At 37.3% G+C, this 21,772-nt stretch overlaps 1 protein-coding gene across 1 annotated transcript in view; it reads right to left on the reverse strand.

Annotated features, from left to right (window-relative positions):
- The window catches only part of TRPA1 (transient receptor potential cation channel subfamily A member 1), a 39,896-nt gene extending 27,184 nt beyond the window's left edge, over window positions 1-12,712 (reverse strand). The window contains exons 1-8 of the mRNA XM_068672090.1: window positions 12,126-12,712; window positions 9,452-9,614; window positions 8,156-8,331; window positions 6,643-6,750; window positions 5,627-5,735; window positions 5,128-5,273; window positions 2,662-2,798; window positions 58-106 (exon numbers count right to left, since the gene is read on the reverse strand). Coding sequence (XP_068528191.1) covers window positions 58-106; window positions 2,662-2,798; window positions 5,128-5,273; window positions 5,627-5,735; window positions 6,643-6,750; window positions 8,156-8,331; window positions 9,452-9,614; window positions 12,126-12,245 — 1,008 coding nt within the window. The 5' untranslated portion in view covers window positions 12,246-12,712. The remainder of the gene's footprint in view (window positions 1-57; window positions 107-2,661; window positions 2,799-5,127; window positions 5,274-5,626; window positions 5,736-6,642; window positions 6,751-8,155; window positions 8,332-9,451; window positions 9,615-12,125) is intronic.
- Window positions 12,713-21,772: the final 9,060 nt, after the last annotated feature.

The following is a 21,772-nucleotide window of genomic DNA, read 5'->3' on the forward strand; positions in this document are numbered from 1 at the left end:
CCTGTAGTAACAGATAGCAATAATCTCTATAAACATATTACTTCATTAAATATTTACCATCGAAATCAAATACTCTGCCAGTTCATAATGATCAAACAAGGCCGTCCTGTGGAGAAAAAAATGCAAAATTAGAGTAACATTAGAATGGACAATGAATTTTCAAACTGTTATTAGCTCTATTTGCTAATATTTTCAAATATATATATATATATTTAATAAAGTGACAAAAATACCCTTACTACATATTTCATTTTAAAAAGGTGTCAATGGCTTTTTTGCCATTGGGTTTCATTTTTTAACAGTTCAGTTAATGCACTGAAAACACTATGGGAAACAAACATCTCATTGGTAGATGAAAGGGCATTTTGCTACTGATTTTTAACAGAAACAGCTTAATTTCATATGCCAGATCTTTCTCTATCCCACACAAGATCAATATATAATTCCATATGCTTCGGATTTGAATCATTCTAGAACATGAACAGATCTAGAACATGAAATTCATTCCATCCATTCGATCCTCAAAATTTTTGCTATTTAGTTTAAAAATGCTGGAGCAGTGGTTAAAATTGTAATGGCTCAGCTAAAATGTATTCTAACTATGGCAGGCAAGCCTACTTGAAAAAAAAAAAAAAAAAGTTATACAAAACCTGACATAAATGGTGGTTACATTACCAAAATATATTACAGTTGCCTATATACATGAAACATTCTCGGGTTTTATTCTATGATACTGAATTATGTGCTATTCAATAATAAATAAATAAATAAATAAAGCAGGAAGTATAGAACAGTTAATACACACATTCTAAATGCTTTCAGAAGTCAGACCTCTATGAAATATTTTTACTCTGTGAGCAACACAGAGGGACGATTCCAAGGCTGTACTGTATCTCAAAGATAACACTTCCCTTAAGAAGAGCTAATAACACAGAGTGTACTATAAATAGAACCAATTACTCAAAAGACATATTTGAAAGTAGGTATCATGGTTCCAAATGAGTCGACATGCCTCTATTATCTATAGCAGAACTCTCAAGCCAGGCATAAATACTGAGTGCTTCACACACATTTAAAACAAATTCCAAGGTGCCCAAACAGAGAGTGAAATTTTATAAAAATATGTAGATGGAAAATGACAGTAGGAATGTGAATAGATCGCATCCGGTCTATGCTTTATGGCTCCTTCACTTCTCAAAAAGTTAATGCTCTAATTCAGTTTATTTATATTCAGAGAAATGTGGGTGACTTTCTACTTTCGAATGATTCTTGATACTGTATTTTTCTCTTCTTTCACAGACACAGGGAGCAAAAATGTGTCATTCTTTTTGGTCCAAAGTTTTTTCCAGGACAATCACTTCTATGGATGTGAGATCCAGTTATCTATTAAGTAGTAAGGCTATATTGGGTCTGCACAATTTTCTTTGGCATGCTGTCATCACTTTGTCTTCAGTAACATTCTATTGCAGTTACATTTCCAAATGTATTCGAACCTTATCTTAACTTTACAACACGCACCCCTTTTAATTTCTTCAGTTATCTTGGAATCATTTTACTTTATACCATGTTCCAAAGAACAATCATCTCTACTATCATGCTCTACAGCTTCCACACAAGGGGGGCAGAGGGGCAGGCAGATATTGTCCTCTCTGGGGACAGCGACAGGACCCAAGGGAACGACATGGAGCTGGGACCCGGTAGGGTCAGGCTCGGTGTTAGGGAAAGGTTCTTCACTGAGAGGGTGGTTGGTCACTGGGGTGGGCTCCCTAAGGACATGGTCATGTCCTTAGGGAGCACTGAATCTCCTGGAGTTCAAGAGGCATTTGGACAATGATCTCAGACACATGGTCTGATTTTTGGGTGGTCCTGTTGCCAGGAGTCGAATTTGATGATCCTTGTGGGTCCCTTCTAACTCAGGACATCCTTTAATTCTGTGATTCTACTTCTTCCAACTTTCTACCAATTCATATTGTAAAACTCATCATAGAACAATACTGTAAAATTATCAAGCTTTACTTTAATACAGTGCAACTGCAAAAATGTGCAGATGGAGAAATATATTATCTTCCACAGAGCTGGTAGCCATCACATTTAAATATGTGCCTTTCTGCTGAAGATGACTGAGGAAAATCTTCCACAGTTAGGTGCTCTTGTTTAAAATAGACTGGGAAAGACTGTAAGTCTAGAAGGTTATTATGTACCAAAACGCCATCTACAACTTTGCAATCATAGGGAAGTGTACCAACATCTACTTGTACTTGAGAAGGTATAAAATATTTTTTGAGGAAAAAATGTGGACATAAGCCACACTAGATTAGGACACTTGTTCCACAACCTCAGAAGCTGTTAACAAATCCATAGTCTTGTTCACTTCCTTATTCTTCACTGGAGTGAATTTTCAGTACAAACTGTTAGCAACCATTCCTTGACATGGTACCAAGGTAACTAGACCACACTATTTTGATTTTGGTATCAACACCAAAATCTTTAACATTCTGACCAAATCGCAGACACTTTCATATAGTACAAAACCCACCTCCCATCCCATAGAGTTCCAACACATTTGGAAGGGTGTTCCCAAGTGCACTTTATAATGTGTTACTGGATGCAGTAAAAACTAAGAATATCATGCCAGTGAAGTGTGGCAGAGCAGTCTCCTACCTGTGAAGCAATGTTTCCTTATTCCCATCAACAGCATCAATAATGGATTCCTCACCAGCGTAGGATGACATCATTAACTTCACAATCTCAGTTGCTCCTTGAGTGGCAGCAAAATGAAGTGCTGTACATTTTTCATTCTATAAATAGGAAAATAAAACAAAACAAAACAAACAAACAAACAAAAAAAAACACATTTAAAGCCAACCTAGCCCCCATCGTATTAAATGGGATTCATAATTCCTAAATGCCTGAATTCCTATGCATGTGAAGAAACTTTAGTCTTTAACTAAAATAGCGGAATTCTAAAGAGATCTTAAAGACCAAAACCATTAAAGAGACAGTTTTAAAGGATCACTACAAAACTCATCATTATTCTATGCCAAGCCTTTACAATGTACCATAACGAGTCTTAACAATTTTCTACTTGAATTAATAAACAAGCACACACAGCAGCCTTAAATAGAAAAGATGATGCAGAAGAAAAACACAGATAATCATAGGCAGAATGGTACAAATGAATAAGCAAACAAAATTGCCTCCATAACGGATTTCTGTAATACAGAAAACGTATTTTTAAGAATATCTTTGATTTCCTTATTTTCCTCAGAAGTGTTTCTTAATTACAATTTTCAGCAGGTTTCATTAAAAACTACTTGGTCTAATAAGTTATTAACTATTATAATCTAAACAAGCATAACGACTATTAAACAATAAATAAATGATTGGAATAAGATTTGCCAAAACACAGTTTCATTTAGGTATATGGGACAAATCAGCTTTGATATATGCCCGAGGGTTTTGTCTTTGTCCATTTCAGAACATGAAAATTTCATTAAATGTATTGGGATGGGCTTTTTCCAGAAAGCCATGAACATTATCAAAATGGTTCTTATCCATCACAAAACCTTCAGCACAAACTATCTCATTCAAAAGCTGTGTGTTCCAAGAACCAAACAAATACAAGAAGGATAAACTCTTATCTTTGCTCTCTTGAGCTGGTTTCGGCCTTGCAAACAATTTGATTAATGTCAGATATTTTTTCAACACGAAGCTGGAAGCCTTTTATGATGGAGTGACTGCATCAGTCAAGAATGGAAGACTAATGGATGTCATCTACTTGGACTTCTGTAAGGCCTTTGACACAGTACCATGTGACATCCTGATCTCCAAATTAGAGAGATATGGATCTGAAGGGTGGATTTGACCATTCAGTGGAAAAGGAATTATGTGAAGGCTGCACCCAGAGTGGTAGTCAATGGCTCTGTGTCGAAGTAGAGGCTGGTGGTCAGTGGTGTCACTCAAGGGTCTGTCTTGATACTGTTACTATTTAATATCTTTATCAGTGACATAGACAGTGGGATTGAGTGCACTGTCAGCAGGTTTTCAGATGACACCAAGATGAGTAGCGCAATCAATACAACAGAAAGAAGGGATGCCATCCGGAGGGCATCCTAGATATCCTCCTGGATAAGATAGATAAGTGGGCCCATGTGAACCTAATGAGGTTCAACAAGTCTAACTGCAAGGTGCTGCATCTGGGTCAGGAATCCCAGACATGAGTACAGACTGGGAGAAGAACGCACTGAGAGCAGCCCTGCAGAGAAGGACCTGGGAGTTCTGGTGGAAAGAAAGCTCAACATGAATCAGCAGTGTGTGCTTGCAGCCCAAAAGGCCATCTGCATCCTGGGCTTCAACAAGAGAGGAGTGGTCAGCAGGTTGAGGGAGGGGATTGTCTGCCCCTAACATGCCATCACGAGGCCCCACTTGGAGTGCTGCATGCAGGTCTGGGGACCCCGGTACAAGAAGAATGTGGATTCATTAGAGCGGGCCCAGAGGAGGACCACAAGGATGATCAGAGGGATGGAGCACCTCTCCTAAGAAGAAAGGCAGAGAGAGCTGGGGTTGTTCATCCTGAAGAGAAGGCTCCAGGGAGACCTCACTGCAGCTTTTCAGTAATTAAAGGGAGCTAATAAAAAAGATGGAGAGCAACTTTTTACTTGGGCCAGTAACAACAAGACAAAGAGGAATGGTTTTAAACTAAAAGAGGGGAGATTTAGATGACATGTTAGGAGGAAATTCTTCACTCGGAGGGTGGTGAGGCACTGGAACAGGTTGCCGAGAGTTGCTGTGGATGCCCCATTCCTGGAGGTGTTCTGGGGTAGGCTGGGCAACTTGATCTATTGGGTGGCATCCCTGCCCATGGCAGCAGGGTTGGGACAAGATGTTCCTTCCAACTCAAGTTCCCTTTAAGTTTTCCTTCCAACCCAAGCCATTCTGTGATTCTGTGGTCCTATGATATGATTTTGCATGATTTGAGCTATAGACTTGTTTTCATTTGCTGCTCCCCAGGCATTGCATCGGAAAACACAATGACCAATGAATGTTCATCTTCTCTTTGTACTACTCAGAGTTTCAGAGATATCTAGTCTTTATCAAAACCATATTTCACTATATTCCAAGTTTTACCTGTTTTAGATCAATTTGGGCTCCAAATTCAATGCACATTTTAATCATTTCTAAGTCCCCACTTTGAACTGCCAAATGAAGTGGACTGCACTTCCCATTATTGGTAAAATTGATGTGGGTTTTAGCAGAGTGACCCAATTCTTCACCTGAGAGATGAAAATAATTGGAAAGCAAAGATGAGATAAGAGACGATATTTTTATTTATATTTTTTTTAATAACAGTTAGAACAACCATGGAATAACATTCTCCCCCTCCCATTTTTCAAACCTATCATTAAACAATCGATGGGCAAACATTTAGAAGTGCAGTGAAGCTTCTGCAGTAATCCTACAAAAGTTACTAACATGAATTGCCCATAAGAATAATTGCATTAACTTATTCTAAGCTCCATTACAGTTTTAAGTGCTTGTTTACAGTTCTTTGAGATGTAAAGCTGTAAATTGGTATTGTTAATACAAATAATACATTGTGAAGAATAATTTTAAACAAAGTATTTACCTTTTTTTAAAAGAATTTCCATACATGTTTTTGCACCTGAAAATGCAGCAGCGTGGATAGGCATACATCCTGTTTTATTTGGTTTACATATTTTCCCACCATTTTCAATCTGAAAAACAATGTCTGGATATAGCTTAATGACATACAGAAAATTCCCACTAATTAATACATTGTTGCAGATATAGTCTCCTCTGCAGCTGTCTCCTTTTTTATGTTGCATATGCATTGTGAAGTTAGTATACATCTTCTATGTGTTACCTCCATATTTTTATATATATATGTGTTTCTTTTTGTTTTGTTTTCTTTCTTTTTTATGACCTTCAAGGTTAGTAGTTTTTTGTTTGTTTGTTTATTTGCCACACAAATATGCTTACAGGCTGTCTTAAAAAATTAAAGTTTGTTAGTAGCCTTGAAGACAATCACTTGATTCATAAACATTTTATTTTATTTTTTTCCACAAACCAGACAAGACTTTTTCACACAACGTACAGTACAGACAAGTAAAGGAACTCAGGTATGCCTGATTTTTTTCTACTGTTTTCTAAATCACGAAATACAATGTCTCATTTCTTCCAAAGTATATATAGCTTAGGGATCTTAGAACATATATAAGCACTAGTTCCACCATCTTTTCAAACAGTTCCTAACTATTTCATAAACAGTTTTCTTCAGAAACATATAAATGAAAACTATAAAACAGATTTGACAAAGGGGAAGATAAAACACAGTATTCCAGCCCCCCCTCCCCCCCCCAAAAAAAAAAGTTAGTTTTGAATTTTAAATCCCATTTTTTCCCCAGCTGATGTTGTCTTTATTTAATATATGGGGATGCTGTAAGGACATCCACTGAATATTTATTTGCAGTATAAACATCTCATAAAAGTAGCACACATGGGCACAATATCTTGAATATTGTATCCATGATCCTTCCTCCATTAAGCAAAGAACATAGGAATAAAATATCACTGCATCAACGTAAACAGAATCACATCAAAAAATGTGATAATTATACCTACCAGGAGTGTCAGCGCTTCAGGATTATCCTTGTAACACGCTACAATTATAGGTGTGTTTCCTGCTTCACCTTCCAAATTAACATCTGTACTGCTATGCTGGACTAAAATCTAGATATTTAAGAAAACATGCAGTCACACATAAGTAAAACAAACAAACAAACAAACAAACAAACAACAAAGGCCTATTCTATTACTTTCATTGCTTATCAGCCATAGCACTCTTATGACTTGCTCTTTTTGCATGCAAAAGTTCACAGTGCTGAAGCAGACTGGGGACAAAATCAGGAAGAATGTAAATACATGCAGGTGAAAAATGTTGGTGAGAACAGACAAATCAAATTCTGTATGGCAGACAGCTGCCTAAGATAAACGCTGCAGTGACTCCAGAGTACATGTATTTTAAAGTTTTATTTAACAATTTATCTAATACTGGGAGAAAACCTTTTCTGTAGCATATTGCAGATAGGGATTTTCAAATGAAGTTTGTTATTACGGTGATATTCTGTAATCCCTGCAAAGTGGCAATGCTGTAGACTCTAGTCAATTAGGCATTTATTGAACAGTTATATATAAGATCGAAGGAGATGAGACTTAAGAAAACCAGGAACCGTTCTAGTCATGAATCCCTATTTCAGTCCCTGTTGACAGCTAACACTGAGCTATCAGTGTTAGCCAGTATCTCTATGACTGCTTCCTACATACTTATGAGAAGAGGATCTGGAAAAAACATGACCATACTGTACCACATTTTTGTTTCTCTACCCATATATTTATTTATTTCTCCTTCAATAATCCCCCTTTTTCTTTTTAATTTTCTGGTTCTGGATGAACTGACACATTTTAATCTTTCTTAGGGAATTTGATGATAGAAACCACATGAGAATTTGATTGAACAAAGAACAGAGTGGGGAAAAAAAATAGAGCATATACTTAGTCAAGGGCAGAGCTGCAAGACAAGCCAAATCAAGAACTTTATACAAAGCCCATTTTTAAAGTGTCATTGTATTTTAGATTTTATAGTTTTATAATTCATAATTGATAATAAATACTGATTTTGTGAAAGATGTGAGTACAATAAAATGTTTTATCAATGAAAATCTCTAAAGGATTTTAAATCTTGAATACAGGAATGTGATTTTCTTTCCTTTAGATGAACTAGAAGAAGAGTCATCTTCAAAGTGAAAAAAAAAAAAAAGTGTTGTGTTTTCATTGACCTAGTAAATTCAATGACTTTACAAATTATAAAAGTATATCCAAATACCATATATGGAATGAAAGCATTCTCATTATACTTAGTCAAATGACAAAATATAGCGTTAAAAAGAACCTTCTGCTGTGAGAAGACCCAAACCTTTCTTTAAGCATCGTAGGCTGTATATTCTGCTTGCCAAAGAAGGCATATGAGGAGCTACATCCAGGATACAGCATATATAAACAAGGTCTTGGTGTTCTGCACACAGCTGCTGCTGAGCTGCTTATCAAATCTGTATATTTATGTGGACTTTAGACTTACCTTAACAATTTCATTATGCAGGGACTGTACAGCCATATGCAAAGGTGCCATCATATTGGAGTTGAGAATGTTTGGATTGGCTCCTCTACTGAGAAGTAAACTAACACTTTCAACTTGGTTTTTCTTTGTGGCCCAGTGCAGTGGGGTATTTCCAGAAGAATCCATCACGTTTAATACTAGGTCAAAGGAGAGCAAATAAAACCAAAAACAAAGCAAAATCATTATATGTTACAATCATGTTTTCTAAAAAAAGTGTCTTCAGTGAAGGTTTAGGTCTGTGCTACTGTGCTTCTTTACAGAGAAAAAGATCACATTTCACACAATGTGCTGTGTTAAACTAACTAAATATTGTGCTGAAAACTGTATTGGTGAGAGAAAATGTTCTATTAAAGTATTAGTGTATTACAATAGCGGAGAGGAAGTTTGATAAGGTTAGGAAATAACAATAAAGCTTTTTATTAGATCTTTAGAAATTATAACAGCAAAGGGATAGGAAGGGTGAAACATCTATTTCCTGCACATTATTGTACACTCTTTTTTTTTCCTTCCCCCCCCCCCCCCCCCTCCCCCAGAGTTACTTGATTTACCTCTTTCCTTTCCTCTTTCCTATCTTCTTTGACTTTGCAGCCATTGGCTAGTGCCAATGTCATTTGCATGCCTCTTGGCTAGTACCAACCATGTATCTGCAGCTTAACAAATGTATGTTTCTACTATATTATATTGAACTATATGTTCAATGTATTACTCCTAAGCTGACATTTTTATTGAATTATATCAGAACTCTGTTAAAACGGGTCTGAAGTGCTTATGTGCAATCAGAAAATATTCAATTATGTATCAAAACAAAATTGACTTGGAAGTATTTAACATGTGTTAACAACTTGAATGACAAGTACAAGAAACAACACTTTTCTGTTTCCAGTGCTTTAAATGTGATAAAAGATGATATATAATGCATATAAGGAAGATAGTCAGGCCTGCTGTACTTCTTTGAAGTTTTCTTTTGAAAGAAAGAAGACTGAAGTTTTACATCTGAAGACTGTAAAACTGAGTTCCAAATGATGTAAGATGCATCAAATCACTACATTATAGAGCAAATAATACTAAGACAATAAGGGTGTCCCAAATCATATGCAAGACACTGCAAAATGTGACAGTTTCAACTATTTTTGAATGTAGAAACATAGAAAACATACCGATTCTGCTTATGTTGGGTAACAAACACTTTCATTACTGACCTTTTTTTTTTTTTTTTCTACTCCTGTTAGATAAAATAATTCATAAAATGTGTGTTACCTTCACAGGACGAATCATCTATAATCAACTGCATTAATTCTATTTGACCTCCTTCTGCAGCATGATGCAGTGGGGTGGCATTTAATTCATCCACTTTGGTAAGTCCAGAACGATTCTTCTTAATGAAGCTCCGCAGCCTACAGGCACTTCCATCTGAAATCACCTATTTTGGACATATATTTTCTCATTTACTTTCATAGAGCAGTACACAAATCCTGATCAGATCAAGTCAAGAGTGAAACTGATTTTACTGAACAGAATAAAAATTAACAGAAATGGAAATGATCTAGAACATATTATTTCATCTTCTGCGGTGAGATCAAGATCATCCCTCCAACCCAGGAAACCTCGAACTAAAAAAAAGTCATCACTTTTTGTTATATACTCTCTGCAGCTGTGGACAAATCAAACAAATTCAAGAGAGATGAAAAACTGATAATCTTGTTCTGACCTTTCTGAACTTTTCTACAGAGACTGACATTATGATATGGGCTTTTGATTCCAGCCCTTGGGTTTCTGTGATTATAGAATCAGAGCATATATAATTTATGATTATATGTCAGAGCAACCAATAAATTCTTCAGTTTACAGCTCTATCCTACAAGCATCCCATGGGCCTCAGCTCAAACCAACCGAGCATCATCACACTCAATACAATAAAAACCCTCTGACAGCTCAGCCCTCTGACATCTTTATACATCTCTGGCACTGCACTTTGCAGCCTAAACGCAGTATGGAAAGCCTGCAGATTCTTCCTCTAGGAAGTTAAAGTATTTCAAAAAACATACTTGCAGATGAAGAAAGGTGGTAGTAAAAATGAGTGCAATAGAATGGGCAAAAAATTAAAGTTATTCAAGTTATTAAAAAAGATTGAAATGGATTTTTTTTTAAAAAAAAGGAGAAAAAAATGAGAAAAATGCATACCAAAAGTAACGCAAACTTCCTCAAAGATGAGTAAGCAAGCGAAGCAAGAAAAAAGGAAATCCCAAAAATTATTGTTCCTTCCTCTGCAGCAAAAGAAAAGAAAAACTCCTTCTCCAAGACCCCTCAAACCACAAAGACTCAACATTTTTTGCTGTCATTAAGCAAATATATGTAATGGGGCTGCTCATTCAAACATTTAAGCATGTGTTTAACTTCTTTCAGCTTAATAGTCCCATTGACAGCAGTGTGATTACTCATGTGAATGCTGTTACAAATGTGTTTAAAGATTTAGGACACTGGGGCCAAACACAGGGGTAGCATCTGCTCCAAAAGTGAGATCAGAGAGGGCTGATAGAAAACAGGCAATATATCATTGTGAAATGGGTATTCAGGGTGACTCAACAGTCATAAAAATAAGAGGTCAATTACATACGCAAACATCTACACATTTTATACATACTGAAGGACTATATAAGAAATTATTACAAGAGCCCTATATATATGCATCGAGTATCTTCTATTCTTCTTTACATTATAATGTATTTTTAATTGTAAATAATGTTAAAATGTTTTACTGATTTAAATCACATTTCATCACTAACTTGGGACTTTTTGTCAATGTAAGATAAAATGTGGCTGAAATACTTCATGATGAGAATCTTACATCAAAAATTAGATTGTTTAGCTAATACTGCAGTGTTTCAGTAACAAAACAGGAAAGCAAGAAATTAATTAGGTCCTCTTTGTACTTTGTTTGGTTTAAAGTAAAGTAAAGTAAAGTAAAGTAAAGTAAAGTAAAGTAAGAAAAGAAAAGAAAAGAAAAGAAAAGAAAAGAAAAGAAAAGAAAAGAAAAGAAAAGAAAAGAAAAGAAAAGAAAAGAAAAGAAAAGAAAAGAAAAGAAAAGAAAAGAAAAGAAAAGAAACACCAAAAAACAGCAATCAAACAGTTGCTGTTTTTAACCAACAGCAACTCCTTTCTGCTTTGCCTGACTTGCTCCGTAAGGACAGATCACCTACCTGAGCAGCAACTCATGTAACGCAGAGGAGGTGTTGCTTGGGACTAGAGCTGGCACACGGGGCTTGAGGTTGGAAATGACATCAAACCCATCCACGTACTTTGGCATATTTGTTTAGGTAACTTTGGAGATTTTTAAGAACAGGTTGGCATCTAATTAACCTCTTCTTTTGCTTAATTATTCTGACTGTTACAAAAGGCTTCTCTAGCATCTGGTTGAGGTTTCTCTCTTTGCAACATGAATGCACTTCTTGTCCTATTCTCCCTTTCCCTCCGTAACAGCTCCAGTACTCAACTTTTTGTTTAGGATGTTTTTGCTAGAGGGTGTACTCATGCCCACATCAACTTTGTAGACCTCTAGAAGAGGGGTCTCCCTCTACAGAGCCATGCCGGGGTATGGGGGGGGGGGGGGGGGGGGGCAGCCCCATTTCGGCTTCTCACACCCTCCTTTGCCCTACTTTGGCCTTTCCACCACTACCACGTCACCTCCATCCCTCACAGCTCTTCGGGGACACCTCGGCATGGCCATGGAAAAGGTGTCATGGAGGGAAGGGTATCAGGAGCATGACACCTTCTTCCCATCTTGTCCACCTCATGCTCCTCGCCCACTTGCTGCACCCCAAGTCCCTGCCATGGGCAACATCGTATCCCCATCGGGCTTTACCCCCGCTACCCTCCACCCCGGGGACCTCCATCCTACCCCACCGGGCAGCACCCCGCTTCCCTCCCCACGCACCTTGAAGACATCCTGCGAGGCGACGGAGGCGGCATCCGCCTCGCAGACGACGCCCTGGTAGGCGCTGGACCCGGCCGCCTTCTCCCGAGACTGGCAGAGCCGCCACAGAGAGCGCTTCATGGCGCCCGCCCGCCCGGCTCCGAGCAGCGCCCGCCCCGCCCGCTCCGGCTACCTGCGGGGCGAGAGACCGAGTGGCGGCCGCCGCCGAGGCACGGACCCGGCCGCCCCGCCGCGGAGCCGGCAGGAGGCGGGGAAAGCGGGCGGGGGCGCTCCGCCGCTGCCCCTGGGAGGGCGAAACGATCCCGGCCGGGGCCGCCTCTGCGGCCGGGGGCCCGGAGGGGGCTTCGGGTGTCGCGGCTTCGAGGGCTGCTGGCGCTCCCGGGGCGGGGAGGGGATCGTGCCTCCGCTAAAAGGCAGCGCTCGGGGTCGTCCCTCAGGGGGAGAAGCCCGGCTCCCTCAGGGGGAGAAGCCCGATTCCCTCAGGGAAGAAACCCGGCTTCTTGAAGGGGGAGAAGCCCGGCTCCTTCAGGCTCCGCCGTCGGAGAGCGGTGCCACGACCGGCCGTCTGCGGTGGGGTCAATGTTGGGAGGGAGCCGAGCACCCACGCATTTTTTTTTTTATTATTTTTATTTTTTTTTTTTGTTTAATTCTCTCAGTGCTGCGAGATTTCCGGAGTATCTGCCGGTCAGGCAGCCCTAGAGATCTCAGCGCATCTGTGAAGGCAAAACCTGCACCGAAGGAAGAGGCAGCGCAAAAATGGGGCACCCGGTGCGAAACTGTGAGAAGAAGGAACACTCCTCCGGGCCAGCCCCTGCCTTGTAGCGGCAGAATGGGGACTCATCCTTCTAGCCCTTGTTGTATCAGAAAATCCGGAGCAGTTTAGGAAGGCTGTAGGAAAAACGTAGAAAGAAGCGGTGCGACGTATTTCAAAGGGTTAACCACTAAAGCAACTTTAACTGAGTCATACTGAGTCTTTAATGAAATCGTTTGCAATTCAGGAAAGCTAACAGTTTACTTAATGTGATAAGAAAAGCCATACCAAAGGTCAGGCTTGCAGTCCTGGCTTAAAGTAGCGGCCGGGGCAGATGCTCGGGAAAAACAATAGGAAGAGTGTGGGAGCACTTTCTGCCTACGAGGTCATGGTTTGCAGCCCTCAACAGCTTCCTGACCCAGGTGTTGCACCCAGTCCAGCCTGTTTAATACCCATCATTTCGTAATTCTCCATTACTTTGCTTCTGCCCTTTTGGAGCCCTTTTTATGGTGTTCGTGCCACAACATCCTGTGGCACTAAGTGCCATAATTTCATTGTGTATTTGTGGGGAAAAAAAAAAAAAAAAGTTTCTTTTTACCGCTAATTTCACTTAGTGCTCCCTAGCGTTTTTATTTGGAGAAATGCAGAGTTGTTTCCCATTTTTTATTCCTGTTATTGCTCAATATTTCAAGAAGTTTTTTTCCATCTCTTCTTGCTGATGGGACTAGGTTTGCATGGTTTCCTTTCTGAGGGAAGCCATTTAATATCCCTGAGCATCCTCATCCTGCTACTCTGCTTCTTTTCTATGCTTCTTTTGAAATGGGATGACAAGACCTACGAGCAGAAATCTTGTAGTCATGCAATGTTATTAATTAGTTGGTCATTTTTTTTTCTTCATTCCTCTCCTAAATGTTCACGATGGTATTTGCTTTTTTGAATGCCATTGAGCTAAGTCTCTAGAGAATTTTTTCTGCTCCACCACAATCCCTTTTCTGAGTGGTGATAGTATAAATAGCATTAATTATCGTGTGAGGGTAGTTGGGTTTATGGTTCCCCTGTGTGCCCACTTAGCATTTATCAACATTAAATTTCATTTGACATTGCATTACTCTGTCACCAAATCTTGTGGGATACCCCACCGTTATCTTAATTTTTGGCCATTCTGAAAAATTCAAAAATGCCTTCCTGATCACCAGAATATCTTTACACCACTGGTCCCAACACTGATTTTGTGGGGTCATAAGGAACCTCCTTGAGTTGAAAATACTAACCATTTATTTCTATTCTGTGTTTTGTAGCCCTTAATCAGGTTCAGGAAATCCTGTCTGCCCATCCTAGGACATTTTTTGTTTCATTAAGAGACCTTACTGAAGGATTTTCCCAAATGCATGTATCACTGGCATCATTTATACCTTTGTACTTGCCAGTTCCTTCAGATAATTCCACAGCCACGTGTAATGCCAGACTTCTCTCCATGAACACTATGTTCACTGTTTTGATCCTAGAGCCTTTAACTCCAGAACCGTGTATAGTAAGTTGATTTGTTACACACCCTTAACTCAATAGTCTTAAAATCCTAAGACGTATAGTCCTCAAACTAACTCAGTGGTTTTAAATGCTTGTGGTGTAGACCTTCAGATTTTTCATGCAACATTAAAAAAAATGAAAAAAACATATATTCAGCCCACATTCTGTGGAAGTCATAGGTACTGTATATGTTCAACAGAAGCACATTTAAGGTACATTTTTATGTAATCTTTAACCATGACCATAAAAGAGGGTAATTTCTGCTACAGCAAGAAAACAATATTCAAGAAAGTTGGCCATTAGTGACTTCAATAATTTTAATTTTATGTCTTGAGATTAAGTCACTGGAGTAGCCCTTTGTATTTCATGGTACTTCCATTGAGAGCAGCCCCAGTATTGTTAAGTTCATATGATGCTTTTTTTCTTAAACTACATTTTTTCTATAAACTGCAGTCAGAATAATGCTGTGAAAAAATAGATGTCACAATCCTCAAACAACCAGTTTTACTTATTTTCTTGAATCTGATAATGCTGCCCCCTTCTTTTAGAATTACTGTTAGTTTTCAGTCTTCTAGTAAATGTTCAGAAGAATGTTCAGACTGTGAAAAATAATACAGATTTTCCATTCCCAGGAGGAATCAAATGGAATTTTAAGTAGGCTGACCACAGCTTTTATTTCTACATAATGATTTGACATAAGGAACTAATTCACATAAGTAGTCAAAGAGTAACCTTTTTACGACTGTTTTTCCCAAGAGTGGATTAAAATACACTTATACCATTTTATTTCAAACATGATCTTGCTAATGGTAGAATAGTGGATCCATTAGTACAATCAAAGTTCACTAAAAGTAACCACAGAGTAACATTTCATTAAAAATGATTGTTTAATAATTAAATTGTATATACAGTAAATATGCACCATTCCAGTCCTGTAGCCTTAGTAACAGTGTACAGCAATTTTGTTAAATTTGTAGGCATAAGAACTGCAAATTCAAGCAAATAACAGTAATGAAAAGAATGCACTGTATGTTTTCTGCTTTGGAAGTGCTTTGTTTGACAACAGTGTTATACAAATTATGAAGTGTAAAATTATATTGAGGGTTTTGTGTTGTCATAATTCAGTAAGCCAAATGAATTTCTGATGTTACTTCAGATATTGGTTATGGTCATCTAGAAATTAGTCTGACCTAATCAAGCTTGGACACACTGTCTCTTACAAATTTTTAGAAACCTTGTTATACTTACAATTGAGAAAAAGTTGAATTTCACTCATTTAACTCACATTTTACAGATACGTCTAATAGATTTTTCATTGTATTTTTTCTTCTTGACATTTTGCTGAGGTAAGGAACATGCTGTAATCCTCAGCAGAAGATTTTAAGTTACTGACAGATTTATTACATACCTCATTCAAAAAAAAAAATTATTATAGAAAACAAAAATTATTCCACTGTGCTTCAGTGGTTTTTTTTTTCTTCTTTTTTTTTTCTCTTTTCTCCTTTTTTTTTTTTTCCTGGTGATAACCAGATACAAAATACTATACTAGACGTATTGAGTCTTGCTCTTAATTCTTCTGACAAATAACATAGATGTATAAGCTGGATCTACAAAAGGGTGGTAGCCTACTGCAAAAGTGAATACAATCCCAAACACCCTGCTCCTGTGAGATCTGGATGTTTCAGAGTGGAGCGTGTGCAGGTGAATGTGATCCAGGTACCTATTTCAAATAGTAATCCTCCTGTGAATAAGGGAGCTAAGACGTTCCTTGCAAGCTACCTTTTGCAAGCATAGGGCTTCTTGCATACCATGTACAGTTGAAAACTGCAACATAAGACTCCCTCAGACTTTTCCTACTTTTTAAGAAAACAATCATGGCCATAATATGGTAGCTTGCTTTCTGGCGGTGATGCTCTCTACTCCTCCTGATGAAGCTGTGCTAATGTAGAACCAGAGACTGAAACAGAAACACAGAATGACTGAGGCTGGAAGAGACCTCTGGAGGTCACCTGGTCCAACCCAAGCAGGGCCACCCAGAGCAGGTTGCCCAGGACCATGTCAGGGTCAAAGTGCTGATGTCTGGCTCACTATCTCACTGGAAAACTTACCTTCGTGTTTCTGCCTCCAGGACTGTTTTTGCAGTTTTTCATTCAGCTATCGTTGACCAAACCCAGCAACCGTCTTTGAAGTGGGGACCTCAACCCTGGACATCCCCTAGCAGCCAAATTTAGGAAAAGTTGACCTATCAGGCTTCAGAAATTTTCTGGTCCATAATGTCCAATCAGTCTTAAGCTTGGCTATTATGTGCAAATTGGTTTCAGTTCTGGATATTGCAGAGATATACCTCTAAGTGTACCAGCTGTAAACAACTGGAGAAACAGACATGAAAGACACATGCCTCAGGATATTCATACATGTACAGGTTAGGCAGGAGTTTGTTTTAGGCAAGACACTCTTATATTTAAGAAGCCTAAATATACCTACAGTCTAATTTAAGGACTTTCTTGCTGACCATTGACCATTGTTACAATCAGAAAACATTTTTTCTTAGTGCTGTTTGTTCTTTCCTCATTAGCTGCATATTTTATACCACCATTGCTGTCCTAACATGCACGCTGTTCTTCATCCTAAATGCTGAATGTAAAATAACAGTGCACATTATTTCCAACAGTATTAATGTCAGCATTTCAAAGTTATTTTTACAATGGTAAATCTACCCTGTCTACAATATCATCCTGCCATCTCTCTCTTGCAAATTCTTCTACATTGGTTTCTCTGTTCATATTTCATGGTTGCTTAATCCTCTTTCTTCTATTTTCCTAATATTATTTTCTTTCTGTACATATTACCCATCCAAAGCCTGTCTTACCCTTAGCCTCTGCTGGCTGTACTTTCATTTTTCATACAAAGAGGATTCACTTAACTCTCTAACCTTCTCATATGCAAACAGTTTCTGGACAGAGTGCATGCCTTTCACTACCAGAATTTCTAATATCTAAAGTAGACATAGTTCCTACCTTTCCAGTGGTTAACCTGAATGTTTTATATGAGTAACTGTGACTAAAAAATAGAACTATATTGCCAAAGGAGAAAACACTTGAGGTCTTTGTGATATGCTCTCTGTGGATCCTCACAGAATGATATAACCACAACAGAATGTCAGTTTTTCAAAATAGAATGCAGTTCTTATGATCCATGTTTGACTACATCTCAGGTTTTCGCTTCTTTCAAACATCAGTGTTATTTTTCTAAATGTCTATACGATTTTATTTATTTATTTATTTTTCTTCTCAATTAATTACCCATGAAATTACACTGTAATCATGAAGCAGAACTTTGGGTATATTAAATTATATTTCTGTAAGGATAGGAAAAAAAAAAACAAAAACAAAAACAAAAAAAAAAAACTTGTTCAAAACTAGAATTATTAAAATTTACGTGCAAATACAGTGCAAATAAACTATATATTATATATATATAAATACAGTGCAAATAAACTATATGTATTATTTTCATGTTGAAAATGGGTTTGCATATATAATTGAGTGAAAATGATGCTTACATATCTGAATTCATAAAATATAGAAATAGAATTTCTTTTAAAATTAGTTTAAACAAATATTCAGGAAAGAGAAAAAGGCCAAATTGTCTTTATGAAATGTCTTTAAATACAATATCCTGCATGTTAGACGGTAACTTGCTGATTCTTGATTTGATTTCCTCAAGTTCTGGACATTCACATCCTTGAGGATGGTAGTAATATCAAAGTCATTGAGATGTTGTGTCTCTCCAAGAATAAATTCTGTATGTTTCTTAGGTGGAATAGATATGGTACTTGTTTGAAATATATTTTCTATGTCATATATAATAGATATGAAATGATGATGAGACTGTCAGTAATAATAGTCTATTTTAGTCTTAGCAAATATAATTAAATATTTCAGTTACTAACAAAGAGTTAATATTTACTTGTAAGGTAGGTTCAATATTTATATATATATATATATATTTTCATACGGATCTCCCGGGGAAAAGAAACAATATCTGGTGGCCAAAATAAGAGCTAGATTGTGAAAAAGTATTGCCAATTAAAAGAAATGTAAATTCATACTGAACATGAAAGGATGGCACATTATTTGTACATTACTTTCATTTTCCTGCTTGAAAAAAGTAGTTTTTATTAAAATTCACTACGCTATGTATCATATAGTTCTTCAATTAGCTGAAAGTATGAGAAATTTACATTTAAATATGAATTCCAAATATTCTATACTGTATTTTTAACACAGACTGCTCCCTAAAAGCGTAACAAAAATAGGCCCAACAAAAATTTGAGCGACAGAATTTGAGCTACAGGAAAACTATATTCCGCTTACCATTCAAGATGTTTGCAGGTGATTTCTCTCGGAAGCAACACATATATAATGAAAATAAAGATATGACTATTTGAATCCTTATCTGATTCTTATATCAGTAAGTTCTTGTGACGTGTGAAGCCACCAGGTATGTCATCCGGTGGCTTGCTCTGTGTAGCCAGACACTTATTTAAAAGAGGTGGGATGCATTGCTCAGCATGGGAGGAGCATCAATATTCATCAAGTGATCCTTGAAGCATTCTCTTTTAAATACTTCTGATCAAACCCCATCCATTTTCATTTCTGGCTGAAAATGTACCTTTTGTACCAGAAGTTTTTTTTCTAATGCAATATCTTTGAGTAGTTTTTGTTTTGTTAGGTAGTCACTGGAGGGTACTTGTTTACCTATTTGCAGTGAACTAATTGCTTTTAATGGAAAATCTAAATATCACTGAAGAGGAATACTGGCTACTTATGAAGATTCACTTTGGTAATAAATGTTTCAAAAATTAGAGTTTGCATACAAAAAGTAGTGGACTGTGATCAATACCTAATGCAATGCGGGGCAACATAAGAGTTACATGTTCCTACTTTTTGAAATGTACATCATACTTTGTTTTCTGCACTTTATTTTGAAAATGCCACAAAATTGCTTCGTTCATTTGAAGTAATTCTCAGATGACTCCTTGGCCCCATCTGCATTAGACTGAAAGTCAGACTATATAGTTTGATGCTGGAACAGTTACTGTGGCTAGCCTTCTGATAAGGAACAATGTTTCCGTGTGCTAGCATGTATCAGTCAAATTATCTAACCACATATACTAAAATACGTAATTGTGCAATTGAGAAAGCAGCTCATATACTCTGATCAATATCACAGATTTAAGGTCTGTGTGATTTCATCGTCTTTGTGCTTCAGAATCTAAGAGTCTTACTGATTTTCAAACCAGGGATTTGTTCTGTGGTTCAGAGAAGCACATTTTCAAGCTTTTCTATTATTTTGATCACATTGAAGCTTGACAACACCAAAATATTTAGTATAAAGTATTTAAATTTACATGAAGTCTCCTAAATCAACATTTGACAAAGGTAGACCTTCTGATTCTGCAGCTCATCCTTCCCTAGCCTGCTGAGAAGCACCAAGCATTGTAACTCATCCACGCTAGCTCTGTTCATGACCAGAAAAACTTAGTGACTCAAGAAGACAGAAAAACAACAGCTTTCTAACCTACAAAAATCAAGCAACTTAGAAACTTCTCCTTACAGAAGTTATCTATCATCACCAGGTAATTCTATGGGATATGTAGGGATATTTAAGTTCTAATTTCCAGATAGTCCCTGTAAGGAAAAAGCAATCAAAAGACTTTGTAACATGATGAAGGAAGAACTCCAGGATACAATTATGTCAGCCAGAGGAGTGCCAAGGCTGCATACACTGTGGAAATAAACTTCAAGGTTTATTTTATAGACCTGGCCACATAAGTATTGAAAACACCTTTTAACATTTAAAACTCATTAAGTGCTAACTTAAAAAAAGGCCCTAGGAATGGGTGGGAATTAGGTTCTTAAGTACCTTGGGGATCTAAACCTGAATCATTTATCCATTTTTAAGAACGCAGTTCCTAAGAACAACAGGAACGTATTAGGAAAACTTCATAGTACTATGGAATGAAAAAAGGCAGAGAAATTAGAGGGAATTATTATTATTATTTAAAGATAAATGTAAATATGTCTTATTATTTTAGTGAAAATACCTTCCATAGAGTCAAGAAAATGTGAAGGGCTAGTACTGGTAATGTCAAAGTAAAGATTTTAGATATCACAATTAGTGAATCCAGAGCTAAGGTTAAAAAATATATAAATAAATAGAAAAGTGGCAAATCTTTGTTAGGCAAAGGGGCCTTTAGAGGGTAATGTCATATGGTGGTGTAGTGGGAAAGGGAAAACAGAGAGGAATCAAGAAACTAGGAAGATACTATCAAAGTATTTTCTTTCCTGACAGAAAGTTGAGCTTTAATAATAATCTTTATAAACTGAAGATGGGGAAACAAATTCATAGTATATGCATAAAGCCAAAGTGCACCGGGTACTCAGCACTGTAAAAGGTGAAAACATTGGACAGGTTCAAAAGGAAGGGTTTCATCAGAAAAATTGTCCAAATACATCTAGTTATCTAGTTGAATATACCCTGGACAATTTATTGATTTTTCTTCAACATTTTCTCTGCCTAAAGATTCTATTGTGGTTTTTTTTTTGTTGTTTTTTTTTTTTTTTTTTTTTTTTTTTTCTCCTGGAACAGAGATACTGCACTATATTTCAAAGCAAGAAACATAATGCAGAATATATGTCTAAGGATGCAGCCTGTATTGAGTTCAAGTGTCTGCACTATGCTATCTTCTCAATGACTGTTTCACTTTTACGAAAAGGAAGATTTTTTGTATCCTATTTCATTATCATTTCATTTAATTAAAGTATAAAATTAATGTCATACCTCAAAAAATGCATTAGTTTTGTTTCTTGGATAGATCCTTTCTTTTACTTAGTGAAAATTATGATACTGCTGACTTCAATGGGATGGCATTGTGAAGTATTATCCAGTGTATTTAAGACATTAGGAAGGTCATTTAAAGAATTTTAACACTAGCAAAACTATTTCATTATAAATCATTATGAATCACCTTCATAATGAAAGAAAATAAAGCTCTTCTCTCAGCCATTGCTGCTTCTATACTACCCGTTTCTCTGGGACAATAAATTATTTATTTATTTATTAATAACAAGAAGGACATCGAGGTGCTTGAGCGGGTCCAGAGAAGGGCGATGAAGCTGGTGAGGGGCCTGGAGAACAAGTCCTACGAGGAGCGGCTGAAGGAGCTGGGCTTGTTCAGCCTGGAGAAGAGGAGGTTCAGGGGCAACCTTATTGCTCTCTACAGATACCTTAAAGGAGGCTGTAGCGAGGTGGGGGTTGGCCTGTTCTCCCACGTGCCTGGTGACAGGACGAGGGGGAATGGGCT

This window comes from Anas acuta, chromosome 2 (assembly GCF_963932015.1).
Source record: "Anas acuta chromosome 2, bAnaAcu1.1, whole genome shotgun sequence".
In the NCBI taxonomy this organism is placed as follows: Eukaryota; Metazoa; Chordata; class Aves; order Anseriformes; family Anatidae; genus Anas; species Anas acuta.